Here is a 20,998-nt window from a genome sequence, read left to right on the forward strand (position 1 = left end):
GCTTTTTTCCTTAAAAGTGGTGTGGATTACCAACACTAATGTAATAAGAACTTAATTGAGAATGTTATAAATTTGAAGGCAATAAACAGAAAAACAATCTGTTCACAGCTAAAATGATTTTAAAAAAGTAATTTTTTCAATTTGAGAGACGTCTTTTTTAACGTGAAAATTATTTTTTTAAGTTGCACATGCTTACCAATTTAGCCTATAATGATGTATAATTTGTTTAAATGTATATCTGGATCAATGAATTCAAATCTCTAAACATAAATTAATTTGTTAATAAAGCCATATAACGAATTTACAGCACAGGACTATGCATCCTTGGTGTCTGATTTTTTTATTTATTTTTTAAAATGTAAGTAATTGTGTTTGGTCAGCAGGTTTGAAATTTGGACCGTTTACAATGACAAGTCAAATCATGTTGCTCGTGCTGCTTTTAGGAATGATGGGCAAGTATCTAAATCTAATTCAATTCAATTAACTTATTATTCTTAATTTTTTTTATTCTCTAAATGACTTTTGTTGATTGATGATAGGAAACTGATTTTTATCTAATTACATTTATGTGTTTGTTTTTATAGGTACAGTGACTCCACAGACAGGTAAATTGAAGTTTAGATAATCTCATAGATATAAACTCATAGGGCCCTCGTTCCGTGGCGCAGCGCAGGGCAGCGGAGGGTGGCGGAGCCGGCGTAATGCAAGTTTCGACCGCGCAGCCTTGCGCACGGTCAGTTACCGCGGTCAAGCCAGCCGCAACTCCGATCTCCATGGTCAAATCAGCCGCACTTAAATTTCGAGTGTACAAGTATTCTCAGCATTGCGGTAAATGCGGAGAAACATCGTATTACTTCCGTTGTTCAAAATAAAGGTATTAAGAACAGTAAGCTATATATCGAACCTACCAACCATTGAAAATAAAATGTTACATTAAAGTGTTTCATGCGCCTATGATGAATAAAAAACACTTGTTATCATTTGTTTTACTGCACCAATGTGGAGAAATGCCAAAAAAAAGTCCCATATTTATACCTGCAGATTGCATGTTTTCTTATATGTGATGTACTGTAAAAAGACATTACTCCATTATTCCTGGCCATGGGTGGTATATTTGATTTCTACACATAGAAGACTACAACTATACTTTAAATCAGCATTTTTACTGCACCAATGTGGAGAAATTCAAGTATAAAAGTCCCATATTTATACATGCAGATTGCATCTTTGACCATATTTGACTTACTGTAAAAACACTTTGCTCAATAATTCCTGGCTATAGGTGGAATATCTGACATCTACACATAATTGACTATGACCTTTGCTTAATATGAAGCATTTTTACTGTACCAATGTGGAGAAATTAAAGTATAAAAGTCCCATATTGATACCTGGAGATTGCATATTTGACCACATTTGAGCTACTGTAAAAACACTTTGCTCAATAATTCCTGGCTATGGGTGGCATATTTGACTTCTACACATAATTGACTACAAGAATGTTTAATATGAAGCATTTTTACTGTACCAATTAAGAGAAATTACAAAGTAAAAGTCCTACATTTAACGAATAATAGGTAGAGGTATGAATATTTAAGGTGTTATAAAAATACTTTACTCAATAATTATTTGTTAAATGTAGGACTTTAACTTTGTAATTTCTCTTAATTAGTAATTAATTGGTACAGTAAAAATGCTTGACTTTTGGTATGCATGTAGTCGTAGATGTCCTGAACACAAATCAATCAGTGTCATTCTGGAATTATTGAGAAAAGTATTCTTACAGCACCCCAAATATTCATACCTCTACCTATTATTCGTTAAATGTAAGACTTTTACTTTGTAATTTCTCTTAATTGGTACAGTAAAAATGGTTCATATTTAACATACTTGTAGTCAATTATGTGTAGAAGTCAAATATACCACCCATAGCCAAGAATTATTGAGCAAAGTGTTTTTACAGTAGCTCAAATATGGGCAAATATGCAATCTCCAGGTATGAATATGGGACTTTGTTGTTGAATTTCTGTACATTGGTACAGTAAAAATGCTTCATATTAAACATTCTTGTAGTCAACTATGTGTAGAAGTCAAATATACCACCCATAGCCATTTCTCCACATTGGTGCAGTAAAAATGCTTGATTTAAAGTATAGTTGTAGTCTTCTATGTTTAGAAATCAAATATACCACCCATGGCCAGGAATAATGGAGTAATGTCTATTTACAGTACATCAAATATAAGAAAACATGCAATCTGCAGGTATAAATATGGGACTTTTATTTTGGCATTTCTCCACATTGGTGCAGTAACACAAATGATAACAAGTGTTTTTTATTCACCATAGTCGCATGAAACACTTTAATGTAACATTTTATTTTCAATGGTTGGTAGGTTCAATATATAGCTTACTGTTCTTAATACCTTTATTTCGAAAACCGGAAGTAAAACCATGTTTCTCTGCATTTACCGCAATGCTGAGAATACTTGTACACTCGAAATTTAAGTGTGAAATTTGGATTTGGACCATTTACAATGACAAGTCAAATCATGTTGCTCGTGCTGCTTTTGGGAATGATAGGCAAGTATCTAAATCTAATTCATCAATTAACTTATTATTCTTAATTTCTTTTATTCTCTAAATGACTTTTGTTGATTGATGATAGGAAACTGATTTTTATCTAATTACATTTATGTGTTTGTTTTTATAGGTACAGTGACTCCACAGACAGGTAAAATGAAGTTTAGATAATCTCATAGATATAAACTCATAGGGCCCTCGTTCCGTGGCGCAGCGCGGGGCAGCGGAGGGTGGCGGAGCCGGCGTAATGCAAGTTTCGACCGCGCAGCCTTGCGCACGGTCAGTTACCGCGGTCAAGCCAGCCGCAACTCCGATCTCCATGGTCAAATCAGCCGCACTTAAATTTTGAGTGTACAAGTATTCTCAGCATTGCGGTAAATGCGGAGAAACATCGTATTACTTCCGGTGTTCAAAATAAAGGTATTAAGAACAGTAAGCTATATATCGAACCTACCAACCATTGAAAATAAAATGTTACATTAAAGTGTTTCATGCGCCTATGGTGAATAAAAAACACTTGTTATCATTTGTGTTACTGCACCAATGTGGAGAAATGCCAAAATAAAAGTCCCATATTTATACCTGCAGATTGCATGTTTTCTTATATGTGATGTACTGTAAAAAGACATTACTCCATTATTCCTGGCCATGGGTGGTATATTTGATTTCTACACATAGAAGACTACAACTATACTTTAAATCAAGCATTTTTACTGCACCAATGTGGAGAAATTCAAGTATAAAAGTCCCATATTTATACATGCAGATTGCATCTTTGACCATATTTGACTTACTGTAAAAACACTTTGCTCAATAATTCCTGGCTATAGGTGGAATATCTGACATCTACACATAATTGACTATGAGCTTGCTTAATATGAAGCATTTTTACTGTACCAATGTGGAGAAATTCAAGAATAAAAGTCCCATATTGATACCTGGGGATTGCATATTTGACCACATTTGAGCTACTGTAAAAACACTTTGCTCAATAATTCCTGGCTATGGGTGGTATATTTAACTTCTACACATAATTGACTACAATAATGTTTAATATGAAGCATTTTTACTGTACCAATGTGGAGAAATTCAAGTATAAATGTCCCATATTTATACATGCAGATTGCATCTTCGACCATATTTGACTTCCTGTAAAAACACTTTGCTCAATAATTCCTGGCTATGGGTGGTATATTTGACTTCTATACATAGAGGACTACAACTATACTTTAAATCAAGCATTTTTACTGCACCAATGTGGAGAAATTCAAGTATAAATGTCTCATATTTATACATGAGATTGCATCTTTGACCATATTTGACTTCCTGTGAAAACACTTTGCTCAATAATTCCTGGCTATGGGTGGTATATTTGACTTCTACACATAATTGACTACAAGAATGTTTAATATGAAGCATTTTTACTGTACCAATGTGGAGAAATTCAACAACAAAGTCCTATATTTATACCTGGAGATTGCATATTTGCCCATATTTGAGCTACTGTAAAAACACTTTTCTCAATAATTCTTGGCTATGGGTGGTATATTTGAGTTCTACACATAATTGACTACAAGCATGTTTAATATGAACCATTTTTACTGTACCAATTAAGAGAAATTACAAAGTAAAAGTCCTACATTTAACGAATAATAGGTAGAGGTATGAATATTTAAGGTGTTATAAAAATACTTTACTCAATAATTATTTGTTAAATGTAGGGCTTTAACTTTGTAATTTCTCTTAATTAGTAATTAATTGGTACAGTAAAAATGCTTGATTTTTGGTATGTATGTAGTCGTAGATGTCCTGAACACAAATCAATCAGTGTCATTCTGGAATTATTGAGAAAAGTATTCTTATAGCACCCCAAATATTCATACCTCTACCTATTATTCGTTAAATGTAAGATTTTTACTTTGTAATTTTTCTTAATTGGTACAGTAAAAATGGTTCATATTTAACATACTTGTAGTCAATTATGTGTAGAAGTCAAATATGCCACCCATAGCCAAGAATTATTGAGCAAAGTGTTTTTACAGTAGCTCAAATATGGGCAAATATGCAATCTCCAGGTATGAATATGGGACTTTGTTGTTGAATTTCTGTACATTGGTACAGTAAAAATGCTTCATATTAAACATTCTTGTAGTCAATTATGTGTAGAAGTCAAATATACCACCCATAGCCATTTCTCCACATTGGTGCAGTAAAAATGCTTGATTTAAAGTATAGTTGTAGTCTTCTATGTTTAGAAATCAAATATACCACCCATGGCCAGGAATAATGGAGTAATGTCTTTTTACAGTACATCAAATATAAGAAAACATGCAATCTGCAAGTATAAATATGGGACTTTTATTTTGGCATTTCTCCACATTGGTGCAGTAACACAAATGATAACAAGTGTTTTTTATTCATCATAGGCGCATGAAACACTTTAATGTAACATTTTATTTTCAATGGTTGGTAGGTTCAATATATAGCTTACTGTTCTTAATACCTTTATTTTGAAAACCGGAAGTAAAACCATGTTTCTCTGCATTTACCGCAATGCTGAGAATACTTGTACACTCGAAATTTAAGTGTGAAATTTGGATTTGGACCGTTTACAATGACAGTCAAATCATGTTGCTCGTGCTGCTTTTGGGAATGATAGGCAAGCATCTAAATCTAATTCATCAATTAACTTATTATTCTTAATTTCTTTTATTCTCTAAATGACTTTTGTTGATTGATGATAGGAAACTGATTTTTATCTAATTACATTTATGTGTTTGTTTTTATAGGTACAGTGACTCCACAGACAGGTAAAATGAAGTTTAGATAATCTCATAGATATAAACCCATAGGGCCCTCGTTCCGTGGCGCAGCGCGGGGCAGCGGAGGGTGGCGGAGCCGGCGTAATGCAAGTTTCGACCGCGCAGCATTGCGCACGGTCAGTTACCGCGGTCAAGCCAGCCGCAACTCCGATCTCCATGGTTAAATCAGCCGCACTTAAATTTTGAGTGTACAAGTATTCTCAGCATTGCGGTAAATGCGGAGAAACATCGTATTACTTCCGTTGTTCAAAATAAAGGTATTAAGAACAGTAAGCTATATATCGAACCTACCAACCATTGAAAATAAAATGTTACATTAAAGTGTTTCATGCGCCTATGGTGAATAAAAAACACTTGTTATCATTTGTGTTACTGCACCAATGTGGAGAAATGCCAAAAAAAAGTCCCATATTTATACCTGCAGATTGTATGTTTTCTTATATGTGATGTACTGTAAAAAGACATTACTCCATTATTCCTGGCCATGGGTGGTATATTTGATTTCTACACATAGAAGACTACAACTATACTTTAAATCAAGCATTTTTACTGCACCAATGTGGAGAAATTCAAGTATAACAGTCCCATATTTATACATGCAGATTGCATCTTTGACCATATTTGACTTACTGTAAAAACACTTTGCTCAATAATTCCTGGCTATAGGTGGAATATCTGACATCTACACATAATTGACTACGAGCTTGCTTAATATGAAGCATTTTTACTGTACAAATGTGGAGAAATTCAAGAATAAAAGTCCCATATTGATACCTGGAGATTGCATATTTGACCACATTTGAGCTACTGTAAAAACACTTTGCTCAATAATTCCTGGCTTTGGGTGGTATATCTGACATCTACACATAATTGACTACGAGCTTGCTTAATATGAAGCATTTTTACTTTACCAATGTGGAGAAATTCAAGAATAAAAGTCCCATATTGATACCTGGAGATTGCATATTTGACCACATTTGAGCTACTGTAAAAACACTTTGCTCAATAATTCCTGGCTTTGGGTGGTATATTTGACTTCTACACATAATTGACTACAATAATGTTTAATATGAAGCATTTTTACTGCACCAATGTGGAGAAATTCAAGTATAAATGTCTCATATTTATACATGAGATTGCATCTTTGACCATATTTGACTTCCTGTGAAAACACTTTGCTCAATAATTCCTGGCTATGGGTGGTATATTTGACTTCTACACATAATTGACTACAAGAATGTTTAATATGAAGCATTTTTACTGTACCAATGTGGAGAAATTCAACAACAAAGTCCTATATTTATACCTGGAGATTGCATATTTGCCCATATTTGAGCTACTGTAAAAACACTTTGCTCAATAATTCTTGGCTATGGGTGGTATATTTGAGTTCTACACATAATTGACTACAAGCATGTTTAATATGAACCATTTTTACTGTACCAATTAAGAGAAATTACAAAGTAAAAGGCCTACATTTAACGAATAACAGGTAGAGGTATGAATATTTAAGGTGTTATAAAAATACTTTACTCAATAATTATTTGTTAAATGTAGGATTTTAACTTTGTAATTTCTCTTAATTAGTAATTAATTGGTACAGTAAAAATGCTTGATTTTTGGTATGTATGTAGTCGTAGATGTCCTGAACACAAATCAATCAGTGTTATTCTGGAATTATTGAGAAAAGTATTCTTATAGCACCCCAAATATTCATACCTCTACCTATTATTCGTTAAATATAAGATTTTTACTTTGTAATTTCTCTTAATTGGTACAGTAAAAATGGTTCATATTTAACATACTTGTAGTCAATTATGTGTAGAAGTCAAATATGCCACCCATAGCCAAGAATTATTGAGCAAAGTGTTTTTACAGTAGCTCAAATATGGGCAAATATGCAATCTCCAGGTATGAATATGGGACTTTGTTGTTGAATTTCTGTACATTGGTACAGTAAAAATGCTTCATATTAAACATTCTTGTAGTCAATTATGTGTAGAAGTCAAATATACCACCCATAGCCATTTCTCCACATTGGTGCAGTAAAAATGCTTGATTTAAAGTATAGTTGTAGTCTTCTATGTTTAGAAATCAAATATACCACCCATGGCCAGGAATAATGGAGTAATGTCTTTTTACAGTACATCAAATATAAGAAAACATGCAATCTGCAGGTATAAATATGGGACTTTTATTTTGGCATTTCTCCACATTGGTGCAGTAACACAAATGATAACAAGTGTTTTTTATTCATCATAGGCGCATGAAACACTTTAATGTAACATTTTATTTTCAATGGTTGGTAGGTTCAATATATAGCTTACTGTTCTTAATACCTTTATTTTGAAAACCGGAAGTAAAACCATGTTTCTCTGCATTTACCGCAATGCTGAGAATACTTGTACACTCGAAATTTAAGTGTGAAATTTGGATTTGGACCGTTTACAATGACAGTCAAATCATGTTGCTCGTGCTGCTTTTGGGAATGATAGGCAAGCATCTAAATCTAATTCATCAATTAACTTATTATTCTTAATTTTTTTTATTCTCTAAATGACTTTTGTTGATTGATGATAGGAAACTGATTTTTATCTAATTACATTTATGTGTTTGTTTTTATAGGTACAGTGACCCCACAGACAGGTAAATTGAAGTCTAGATAATCTCATAGATATAAACTCATAGGGCCCTCGTTCCGTGGCGCAGCGCGGGGCAGCGGAGGGTGGCGGAGCCGGTGTAATGCAAGTTTCGACCGTGCAGCCTTGCGCACGGTCAGTTACCGTGGTCAAGCCAGCCGCAACTCCGATCTCCATGGTCAAATCAGCCGCACTTAAATTTTGAGTGTACAAGTATTCTCAGCATTGCGGTAAATGCGGAGAAACATCGTATTACTTCCGTTGTTCAAAATAAAGGTATTAAGAGCAGTAAGCTATATATCGAACCTACCAACCATTGAAAATAAAATGTTACATTAAAGTGTTTCATGCGCCTATGGTGAATAAAAAACACTTGTTATCATTTGTGTTACTGCACCAATGTGGAGAAATGCCAAAAAAAAGTCCCATATTTATACCTGCAGATTGCATGTTTTCTTATATGTGATGTACTGTAAAAAGACATTACTCCATTATTCCTGGCCATGGGTGGTATATTTGATTTCTACACATAGAAGACTACAACTATACTTTAAATCAAGCATTTTTACTGCACCAATGTGGAGAAATTCAAGTATAACAGTCCCATATTTATACATGCAGATTGCATCTTTGACCATATTTGACTTACTGTAAAAACACTTTGCTCAATAATTCCTGGCTATAGGTGGAATATCTGACATCTACACATAATTGACTACGAGCTTGCTTAATATGAAGCATTTTTACTGTACAAATGTGGAGAAATTCAAGAATAAAAGTCCCATATTGATACCTGGAGATTGCATATTTGACCACATTTGAGCTACTGTAAAAACACTTTGCTCAATAATTCCTGGCTTTGGGTGGTATATTTGACTTCTACACATAATTGACTACAATAATGTTTAATATGAAGCATTTTTACTGCACCAATGTGGAGAAATTCAAGTATAAATGTCTCATATTTATACATGAGATTGCATCTTTGACCATATTTGACTTCCTGTGAAAACACTTTGCTCAATAATTCCTGGCTATGGGTGGTATATTTGACTTCTACACATAATTGACTACAAGAATGTTTAATATGAAGCATTTTTACTGTACCAATGTGGAGAAATTCAACAACAAAGTCCTATATTTATACCTGGAGATTGCATATTTGCCCATATTTGAGCTACTGTAAAAACACTTTGCTCAATAATTCTTGGCTATGGGTGGTATATTTGAGTTCTACACATAATTGACTACAAGCATGTTTAATATGAACCATTTTTACTGTACCAATTAAGAGAAATTACAAAGTAAAAGGCCTACATTTAACGAATAACAGGTAGAGGTATGAATATTTAAGGTGTTATAAAAATACTTTACTCAATAATTATTTGTTAAATGTAGGACTTTAACTTTGTAATTTCTCTTAATTAGTAATTAATTGTAAAGTAAAAATGCTTGATTTTTGGTATGTATGTAGTCGTAGATGTCCTGAACACAAATCAATCAGTGTCATTCTGGAATTATTGAGAAAAGTATTCTTATAGCACCCCAAATATTCATACCTCTACCTATTATTCGTTAAATGTAAGATTTTTACTTTGTAATTTCTCTTAATTGGTACAGTAAAAATGGTTCATATTTAACATACTTGTAGTCAATTATGTGTAGAAGTCAAATATGCCACCCATAGCCAAGAATTATTGAGCAAAGTGTTTTTACAGTAGCTCAAATATGGGCAAATATGCAATCTCCAGGTATGAATATGGGACTTTGTTGTTGAATTTCTGTACATTGGTACAGTAAAAATGCTTCATATTAAACATTCTTGTAGTCAATTATGTGTAGAAGTCAAATATACCACCCATAGCCATTTCTCCACATTGGTGCAGTAAAAATGCTTGATTTAAAGTATAGTTGTAGTCTTCTATGTTTAGAAATCAAATATACCACCCATGGCCAGGAATAATGGAGTAATGTCTTTTTACAGTACATCAAATATAAGAAAACATGCAATCTGCAGGTATAAATATGGGACTTTTATTTTGGCATTTCTCCACATTGGTGCAGTAACACAAATGATAACAAGTGTTTTTTATTCATCATAGGCGCATGAAACACTTTAATGTAACATTTTATTTTCAATGGTTGGTAGGTTCAATATATAGCTTACTGTTCTTAATACCTTTATTTTGAAAACCGGAAGTAAAACCATGTTTCTCTGCATTTACCGCAATGCTGAGAATACTTGTACACTCGAAATTTAAGTGTGAAATTTGGATTTGGACCGTTTACAATGACAGTCAAATCATGTTGCTCGTGCTGCTTTTGGGAATGATGGGCAAGCATCTAAATCTAATTCATCAATTAACTTATTATTCTTAATTTTTTTTATTCTCTAAATGACTTTTGTTGATTGATGATAGGAAACTGATTTTTATCTAATTACATTTATGTGTTTGTTTTTATAGGTACAGTGACCCCACAGACAGGTAAATTGAAGTCTAGATAATCTCATAGATATAAACTCATAGGGCCCTCGTTCCGTGGCGCAGCGCGGGGCAGCGGAGGGTGGCGGAGCCGGCGTAATGCAAGTTTCGACCGTGCAGCCTTGCGCACGGTCAGTTACCGTGGTCAAGCCAGCCGCAACTCCGATCTCCATGGTCAAATCAGCCGCACTTAAATTTTGAGTGTACAAGTATTCTCAGCATTGCGGTAAATGCGGAGAAACATCGTATTACTTCCGTTGTTCAAAATAAAGGTATTAAGAACAGTAAGCTATATATCGAACCTACCAACCATTGAAAATAAAATGTTACATTAAAGTGTTTCATGCGCCTATGATGAATAAAAAACACTTGTTATCATTTGTTTTACTGCACCAATGAGGAGAAATGCCAAAAAAAAGTCTCATATTTATACCTGCAGATTGCATGTTTTCTTATATGTGATGTACTGTAAAAAGACATTACTCCATTATTCCTGGCCATGGGTGGTATATTTGATTTCTACACATAGAAGACTATAACTATACTTTAAATCAAGCATTTTTACTGCACCAATGTGGAGAAATGCAAGTATAAATGTCCCATATTTATACATGCAGATTGCATCTTTGACCATATTTGACTTACTGTAAAAACACTTTGCTCAATAATTCCTGGCTATAGGTGGATTATCTGACATCTACACATAATTGACTACGAGCTTGCTTAATATCAAGCATTTTTACTGTACCAATGTGGAGAAATTCAAGAATAAAAGTCCCATATTGATACCTGGAGATTGCATATTTGACCACATTTGAGCTACTGTAAAAACACTTTGCTCAATAATTCCTGGCTATGGGTGGTATATTTGACTTCTACACATAATTGACTACAAGAATGTTTAATATGAAGCATTTTTACTGTACCAATGTGGAGAAATTCAAGTATAAATGTCCCATATTTATACATGCAGATTGCATCTTGGACCATATTTGACTTCCTGTAAAAACACTTTGCTCAATAATTCCTGGCTATGGGTGGTATATTTGACTTCTATACATAGAGGACTACAACTATACTTTAAATCAAGCATTTTTACTGCCCCAATGTGGAGAAATTCAAGTATAAAAGTCTCATATTTATACCTGAGATTGCATCTTTGACCATATTTGACTTCCTGTAAAAACACTTTGCTCAATAATTCCTGGCTATGGGTGGTATATTTGACTTCTACACATAATTGACTACAAGTATGTTTAATATGAAGCATTTTTACTGCCCCAATGTGGAGAAATTCAAGTATAAATGTCCCATATTTATACCTGAGATTGCATCTTTGACCATATTTCCACTTCCTGTAAAAACACTTTGCTCAATAATTCCTGGCTATGGGTGGTATATTTGACTTCTACACATAATTGACTCCAAGAATGTTTAATATGAAGCATTTTTACTGTACCAATGTGGAGAAATTCAACAACAAAGTCCTATATTTATACCTGGAGATTGCATATTTGCCCATATTTGAGCTACTGTAAAAACACTTTGCTCAATAATTCTTGGCTATGGGTGGTATGTTTGAGTTCTACACATAATTGACTACAAGTATGTTTAATATGAACCATTTTTACTGTACCAATTAAGAGAAATTACAAAGTAAAAGTCCTACATTTAACGAATAATAGGTAGAGGTATGAATATTTAAGGTGTTATATAAATACTTTTCTCAATAATTCCAGAATGACACTGATTGATTTGTGTTCAGGACATCTCCGACTACATGCATACCAAAAATCAAGCATTTTTACTTATATGGGATATGGGACTTTTATTTTGGCATTTCTCCACATTGGTGCAGTAAAACAAATGATAACAAGTGTTTTTTTTTCATCATAGGCGCATGAAACACTTTAATGTAACATTTTATTTTCAATGGTTGGTAGGTTCAATATATAGCTTACTGTTCTTAATACCTTTATTTTGAAAACCGGAAGTAAAACCATGTTTCTCTGCATTTACCGCAATGCTGAGAATACTTGTACACTCGAAATTTAAGTGTGAAATTTGGATTTGGACCGTTTACAATGACAGTCAAATCATGTTGCTCGTGCTGCTTTTGGGAATGATGGGCAAGCATCTAAATCTAATTCATCAATTAACTTATTATTCTTAATTTTTTTTATTCTCTAAATGACTTTTGTTGATTGATGATAGGAAACTGATTTTTATCTAATTACATTTATGTGTTTGTTTTTATAGGTACAGTGACCCCACAGACAGGTAAATTGAAGTCTAGATAATCTCATAGATATAAACTCATAGGGCCCTCGTTCCGTGGCGCAGCGCGGGGCAGCGGAGGGTGGCGGAGCCGGCGTAATGCAAGTTTCGACCGTGCAGCCTTGCGCACGGTCAGTTACCGTGGTCAAGCCAGCCGCAACTCCGATCTCCATGGTCAAATCAGCCGCACTTAAATTTTGAGTGTACAAGTATTCTCAGCATTGCGGTAAATGCGGAGAAACATCGTATTACTTCCGTTGTTCAAAATAAAGGTATTAAGAACAGTAAGCTATATATCGAACCTACCAACCATTGAAAATAAAATGTTACATTAAAGTGTTTCATGCGCCTATGATGAATAAAAAACACTTGTTATCATTTGTTTTACTGCACCAATGAGGAGAAATGCCAAAAAAAAGTCTCATATTTATACCTGCAGATTGCATGTTTTCTTATATGTGATGTACTGTAAAAAGACATTACTCCATTATTCCTGGCCATGGGTGGTATATTTGATTTCTACACATAGAAGACTATAACTATACTTTAAATCAAGCATTTTTACTGCACCAATGTGGAGAAATGCAAGTATAAATGTCCCATATTTATACATGCAGATTGCATCTTTGACCATATTTGACTTACTGTAAAAACACTTTGCTCAATAATTCCTGGCTATAGGTGGATTATCTGACATCTACACATAATTGACTACGAGCTTGCTTAATATCAAGCATTTTTACTGTACCAATGTGGAGAAATTCAAGAATAAAAGTCCCATATTGATACCTGGAGATTGCATATTTGACCACATTTGAGCTACTGTAAAAACACTTTGCTCAATAATTCCTGGCTATGGGTGGTATATTTGACTTCTACACATAATTGACTACAAGAATGTTTAATATGAAGCATTTTTACTGTACCAATGTGGAGAAATTCAAGTATAAATGTCCCATATTTATACATGCAGATTGCATCTTGGACCATATTTGACTTCCTGTAAAAACACTTTGCTCAATAATTCCTGGCTATGGGTGGTATATTTGACTTCTATACATAGAGGACTACAACTATACTTTAAATCAAGCATTTTTACTGCCCCAATGTGGAGAAATTCAAGTATAAAAGTCTCATATTTATACCTGAGATTGCATCTTTGACCATATTTGACTTCCTGTAAAAACACTTTGCTCAATAATTCCTGGCTATGGGTGGTATATTTGACTTCTACACATAATTGACTACAAGTATGTTTAATATGAAGCATTTTTACTGCCCCAATGTGGAGAAATTCAAGTATAAATGTCCCATATTTATACCTGAGATTGCATCTTTGACCATATTTCCACTTCCTGTAAAAACACTTTGCTCAATAATTCCTGGCTATGGGTGGTATATTTGACTTCTACACATAATTGACTCCAAGAATGTTTAATATGAAGCATTTTTACTGTACCAATGTGGAGAAATTCAACAACAAAGTCCTATATTTATACCTGGAGATTGCATATTTGCCCATATTTGAGCTACTGTAAAAACACTTTGCTCAATAATTCTTGGCTATGGGTGGTATGTTTGAGTTCTACACATAATTGACTACAAGTATGTTTAATATGAACCATTTTTACTGTACCAATTAAGAGAAATTACAAAGTAAAAGTCCTACATTTAACGAATAATAGGTAGAGGTATGAATATTTAAGGTGTTATATAAATACTTTTCTCAATAATTCCAGAATGACACTGATTGATTTGTGTTCAGGACATCTCCGACTACATGCATACCAAAAATCAAGCATTTTTACTTATATGGGATATGGGACTTTTATTTTGGCATTTCTCCACATTGGTGCAGTAAAACAAATGATAACAAGTGTTTTTTTTTCATCATAGGCGCATGAAACACTTTAATGTAACATTTTATTTTCAATGGTTGGTAGGTTCAATATATAGCTTACTGTTCTTAATACCTTTATTTTGAAAACCGGAAGTAAAACCATGTTTCTCTGCATTTACCGCAATGCTGAGAATACTTGTACACTCGAAATTTAAGTGTGAAATTTGGATTTGGACCGTTTACAATGACAGTCAAATCATGTTGCTCGTGCTGCTTTTGGGAATGATGGGCAAGCATCTAAATCTAATTCATCAATTAACTTATTATTCTTAATTTTTTTTATTCTCTAAATGACTTTTGTTGATTGATGATAGGAAACTGATTTTTATCTAATTACATTTATGTGTTTGTTTTTATAGGTACAGTGACCCCACAGACAGGTAAATTGAAGTCTAGATAATCTCATAGATATAAACTCATAGGGCCCTCGTTCCGTGGCGCAGCGCGGGGCAGCGGAGGGTGGCGGAGCCGGCGTAATGCAAGTTTCGACCGTGCAGCCTTGCGCACGGTCAGTTACCGTGGTCAAGCCAGCCGCAACTCCGATCTCCATGGTCAAATCAGCCGCACTTAAATTTTGAGTGTACAAGTATTCTCAGCATTGCGGTAAATGCGGAGAAACATCGTATTACTTCCGTTGTTCAAAATAAAGGTATTAAGAACAGTAAGCTATATATCGAACCTACCAACCATTGAAAATAAAATGTTACATTAAAGTGTTTCATGCGCCTATGATGAATAAAAAACACTTGTTATCATTTGTTTTACTGCACCAATGAGGAGAAATGCCAAAAAAAAGTCTCATATTTATACCTGCAGATTGCATGTTTTCTTATATGTGATGTACTGTAAAAAGACATTACTCCATTATTCCTGGCCATGGGTGGTATATTTGATTTCTACACATAGAAGACTATAACTATACTTTAAATCAAGCATTTTTACTGCACCAATGTGGAGAAATGCAAGTATAAATGTCCCATATTTATACATGCAGATTGCATCTTTGACCATATTTGACTTACTGTAAAAACACTTTGCTCAATAATTCCTGGCTATAGGTGGATTATCTGACATCTACACATAATTGACTACGAGCTTGCTTAATATCAAGCATTTTTACTGTACCAATGTGGAGAAATTCAAGAATAAAAGTCCCATATTGATACCTGGAGATTGCATATTTGACCACATTTGAGCTACTGTAAAAACACTTTGCTCAATAATTCCTGGCTATGGGTGGTATATTTGACTTCTACACATAATTGACTACAAGAATGTTTAATATGAAGCATTTTTACTGTACCAATGTGGAGAAATTCAAGTATAAATGTCCCATATTTATACATGCAGATTGCATCTTGGACCATATTTGACTTCCTGTAAAAACACTTTGCTCAATAATTCCTGGCTATGGGTGGTATATTTGACTTCTATACATAGAGGACTACAACTATACTTTAAATCAAGCATTTTTACTGCCCCAATGTGGAGAAATTCAAGTATAAAAGTCTCATATTTATACCTGAGATTGCATCTTTGACCATATTTGACTTCCTGTAAAAACACTTTGCTCAATAATTCCTGGCTATGGGTGGTATATTTGACTTCTACACATAATTGACTACAAGTATGTTTAATATGAAGCATTTTTACTGCCCCAATGTGGAGAAATTCAAGTATAAATGTCCCATATTTATACCTGAGATTGCATCTTTGACCATATTTCCACTTCCTGTAAAAACACTTTGCTCAATAATTCCTGGCTATGGGTGGTATATTTGACTTCTACACATAATTGACTCCAAGAATGTTTAATATGAAGCATTTTTACTGTACCAATGTGGAGAAATTCAACAACAAAGTCCTATATTTATACCTGGAGATTGCATATTTGCCCATATTTGAGCTACTGTAAAAACACTTTGCTCAATAATTCTTGGCTATGGGTGGTATGTTTGAGTTCTACACATAATTGACTACAAGTATGTTTAATATGAACCATTTTTACTGTACCAATTAAGAGAAATTACAAAGTAAAAGTCCTACATTTAACGAATAATAGGTAGAGGTATGAATATTTAAGGTGTTATATAAATACTTTTCTCAATAATTCCAGAATGACACTGATTGATTTGTGTTCAGGACATCTCCGACTACATGCATACCAAAAATCAAGCATTTTTACTTATATGGGATATGGGACTTTTATTTTGGCATTTCTCCACATTGGTGCAGTAAAACAAATGATAACAAGTGTTTTTTTTTCATCATAGGCGCATGAAACACTTTAATGTAACATTTTATTTTCAATGGTTGGTAGGTTCAATATATAGCTTACTGTTCTTAATACCTTTATTTTGAAAACCGGAAGTAAAACCATGTTTCTCTGCATTTACCGCAATGCTGAGAATACTTGTACACTCGAAATTTAAGTGCGGCTGATTTGACCATGGAGATCGGAGTTGCGGCTGGCTTGACCGCGGTGGTCAACCGGCAGTTTGGTGGATCGCCTGCGCCAAGATGGGTGTGGCGGCGCTGCAGTGGGAGGCGTCACAGATTCAGTTTGGCCTAGCAGAAGTTTGGTGGCAAAAAGCTTCGTCGAGACTTCGCCAAAAGCCCCCCAGCTCCAACCTAGTCTACTTTTGGCGTAAGGCGCAAGGCGCAAATAAAGTCCATTCATTCAAGGCGAATCACAGCTGACGGAGTGGAAGTTTGGCTGACTGGCGCGCAGCGCATACGTCACCGAGACCTCACAGGCACATTTAAATGCAATAAATAATCACAACAAACACTATTTAATGCAACTAATTGAATCAACACGTGAATTTATATCTATGTTGTCCCGTCACATCTGACGTCAGATCAAAGGCGGATGGCGCGTAACGGAAACTCAGCCTCTCTGACCAAAACATCTCCCTCTCTCTCTCCTGTTTTTTATAATAATATCCCTCTTTCCCACTTGCGCGGGTGGGCGAGATGGGAGGTGTGCCTGCCTGCGCTAGCCTGCGTGGTGCACGAAACTTGCTAAGTCCAGGCAGACACACCCCGTCGGCGTGGCGCAAACGTGCTGAGTGCTGACTGCGCCTGGTCTACGAAACTAGGGCCCATAGTCATTTATGAAATCAGTAGCTAAAAGCAGTTATTTCAAGCTACATTACTACGTTATATAAATGTACACATCTGTAAATATGTCATGTGTGTGTATGTTTATTAGAGGTGTAACGATTCATTCGATTAATCGATGATTGATTGTCAGTCCTACCGATTCAACTAAATCGGTCTTCTAAAATAAATAAATAGAATGAATCGTTTTGGCTTCAACAATAATCAATATAATTCCATTTAATCGTATGAATTGTGATTCTTACTTATGATTAATGTTTTAATAAGTTTAAGACACTCTCTCCCCTGCCAGCATGTAGTCTATTGAAAAATGTAAAAAAAATAACTGAGCATTACATTTTTGTATTCAGCATAAAATATTATGCAGGACTACTTTTTTTATAGAATAAATATGTTAAATAAGTAATTCTGTAGTCTGTTTATTTTTTCACTTTTCAGAAGAATACAGATTGTCTCACTCGCATTATTGCATGTTTATTTCATGGATATAGAATTTTGGTTTCAAGTTACTGAATTGAATCTTTCCAAAAAAAAAATTGTCCTTGAATCGAATCGCCAACTACTGTATCGTTAATCGAAACGAAGCCAAAGATTCACACCCCTAATGTTTATACATATAATGTATATATTTGTGTGTGTGTGTGTGTGTGTGTATATGTGTATGTGTGTGTGTGTGTGTGTTTGTGTGTGTATATACAGTATGTATATATTTATACACATTTTACTTGTTTAATGATGTAAGGAGACTGTGGTCTTTGTTATATTTATGTATTTGTTTTCATAGGTGTCGTGGCTCCTCAGGCAACAGGTACAGAGAGAGATTCTTCACATTCATTTGTGTGTGGATGTGCATATTTATCATAGTGACTATAAAATGAAAGTTTACAAATTCTGTTAATTGTAAAAATAGTACACAATTTACATCCCATGTAGTGTTGCACCTGGGGGTCGGAGTACAAAGTGAACTCTGAATCTTGACCTTTTTTTATTTTTGTTGTTTTTGTGATTGTTCCCAAAATGTCTTTGTTCTTTCTAGGCACTCTCTACCCAATTGCTGGAGCAAGAAGCAGTGCCCAATTAGATGGAAGTTCTCCTAGAATTCCCCTGCAACGACCTTTTGTGTATTTCGGACGGTCGTATAGTCAGATTTATGTATGTAAAATGAATATTAACAACTACATAATTCATGTTTTTTATGTTTTGTGGAAGAATCCAGTTGTCGTCTCTTACATCACAAGAGCTGTGTTGTGAATGTGCATTAATGCAATATTTTATTAAACTAATAATAATTTATGGTTAGCTTCCACTGAAACATTGCAGATATTGAATAAGTGCTGTTTAGTTGTAGTTAATATATCAATAAATGTATTGATGAGTGTAGTCGATACCTATTCCTTCTTTGTTATTAAGAACTGGTTTCCTTGTTTCCAGGTGAACCACAATGGACACCTGACCTTTAACAGTTCTTGGTCTAATTACGTAGCTCGAAGGTTTCCAATGAATGGAACCAGGGACATCATCGCTCCATTCTGGACGGACTTGGACAACCGAGTGAATGGTCAGGTCTACTATAACCAATATACCAGTGGCAGTATCCTCGTACAAGCTACCCGAGATATTAATCGCTACTTCCGAGGGTTGGACTTCAGCGCCAACTGGGTATTTGTTGCAACATGGTATGAGGTTCCCTACTTCCCAAACACTGGAACAGTAAGTCATCTTGTTCTAAATGAGGAAACACACATGCTATGTATTTGACCTTTTAACACATATATTTAAGTTAATAACCACAAGTATTTCTTTTCAGCAAACAACGGTCCAAGCAGTTTTAATCTCTGGTGGCCAGTACTCATTTGTGCTGATGAATTATGGGATAATAGCCTTAACATCTTGGCATGTACAGGTTAGAGCCATAAGAATTACATTCAATTTACAAATGGAAAAATATTGCCACCCAAATACAGTTATGACGATGTATAAATATATATAAAAAAAGAAACTACCTTTATGTGTATATATTTCCAGGCTGGATATGACACAATCAACTCTTCTCACCATCTCACCATCCCTGGATCATTCTCTAACACTTCAACAGGCAATAACTCAAATTTCCGTCTGAGCAGCAATGTCGATGTACCTGGTCGCTGGGCTTACAGGTTAGACCATGGATCAAGAGGCTGCACTTTCAATGGTAAGACCAGAACCAGAGGGTGGTCACTATAGGTACTTCTTTACAGTAATGTGCATATGTGATCACCATGCCATGAATATACCGGCAAGTCTTATGATAAATCTGTGTTTGTTGCTCTAAATGAAAATACTTTATATGGTGCCCTCATCTGAGAATATTGTGCACTGAACTGCCATTGCATTAGAATGTGGTGACAAATGATCTACGGTCCAAGCTAAATTTTTTCTAATATTGTATCTTTATACATTTCTAATTTGCATTCATATGCAAATTTAGTTCTTAAAAGTCAAATAGTGTTCTACAAGGTCAAGACACTCATGTTGACAGTTCAACATCCACAGTTTAAGGCAGGTGGGGAACTTACTTGCGTGTCATCCTCCTCTATCCCCTCATTCTTTGTCAGCACATGACTGTTCGCTATAAGAAAGGTTAACATTATTTGTTGTCAGCAAGTCAATACCTTTTAAGTGACCTTTTCCTTTTATTCTTTTCAAGGTGGATCCGTTGAGCTAGGCGTCTCTTTCTGGAGTGACAGTACCTGCGCACAGAAATGCACCTGCACCTCAGCAGGTCTGCAGTGTCACAACCATCCCTGCACCTTTTCCAGAATCTGCCGACCTGCTGCTTTTCAGTTCTCCTGCCAGATGGTGACGAGAGCCACCTGCATCATAAATGGTGATCCGCATTACCGTTCCTTCGATAACAGAGGGTTCACCTTCCAGGGCACCTGCACATATGTTCTCTCAGAGCAATGTGCTCGTGGGTTGCCCTACTATAGAGTAGAGGGCAAGAATGAGGCCCGAGGCAGCACTCGTCTTGCCTGGCCACGACTGGTCAAAGTCCATGTCTATAATCAAACCATTGAGCTTGTCAAGGGACATCGTGGCATGGCTAAGGTTAGCAATAAGAAATTGGTCTCCACTTACTAATATTTTAATTTAGTTGATATTTTTATAACTCTGTTTTTGCTTACTGGTGTGCT

The 20,998-nt window shown here is 34.8% G+C and overlaps 1 protein-coding gene across 10 annotated transcripts in view; it reads left to right on the plus strand.

Annotated features, from left to right (window-relative positions):
* The first annotated feature begins 433 nt into the window (after positions 1-433).
* The window catches only part of LOC311033304 (alpha-tectorin-like), a 32,554-nt gene continuing 11,989 nt past the window's right edge, over positions 434-20,998 (plus strand). For 2 of the 10 annotated variants that reach the window (XM_084040613.1, XM_084040615.1), the window contains exons 1-11: positions 434-452; positions 585-605; positions 2,712-2,732; positions 5,371-5,391; positions 15,062-15,082; positions 18,610-18,633; positions 18,862-18,977; positions 19,257-19,535; positions 19,633-19,728; positions 19,851-20,016; positions 20,512-20,912. In XM_084040613.1, coding sequence (XP_083896739.1) covers positions 446-452; positions 585-605; positions 2,712-2,732; positions 5,371-5,391; positions 15,062-15,082; positions 18,610-18,633; positions 18,862-18,977; positions 19,257-19,535; positions 19,633-19,728; positions 19,851-20,016; positions 20,512-20,912 — 1,173 coding nt within the window. In that variant the 5' untranslated portion in view covers positions 434-445. Of the gene's footprint in view, positions 453-584; positions 606-2,711; positions 2,733-5,370; positions 5,392-12,784; positions 12,806-15,061; positions 15,083-18,609; positions 18,634-18,861; positions 18,978-19,256; positions 19,536-19,632; positions 19,729-19,850; positions 20,017-20,511; positions 20,913-20,998 lie in introns of all 10 variants that reach the window. The other 8 variants (XM_084040616.1, XM_084040617.1, XM_084040618.1 and 5 more) reach the window with 8 other exon arrangements.

Source organism: Eutrigla gurnardus, assembly GCF_963514095.1.
Source record: "Eutrigla gurnardus genome assembly, chromosome: 22".
In the NCBI taxonomy this organism is placed as follows: Eukaryota; Metazoa; Chordata; class Actinopteri; order Perciformes; family Triglidae; genus Eutrigla; species Eutrigla gurnardus.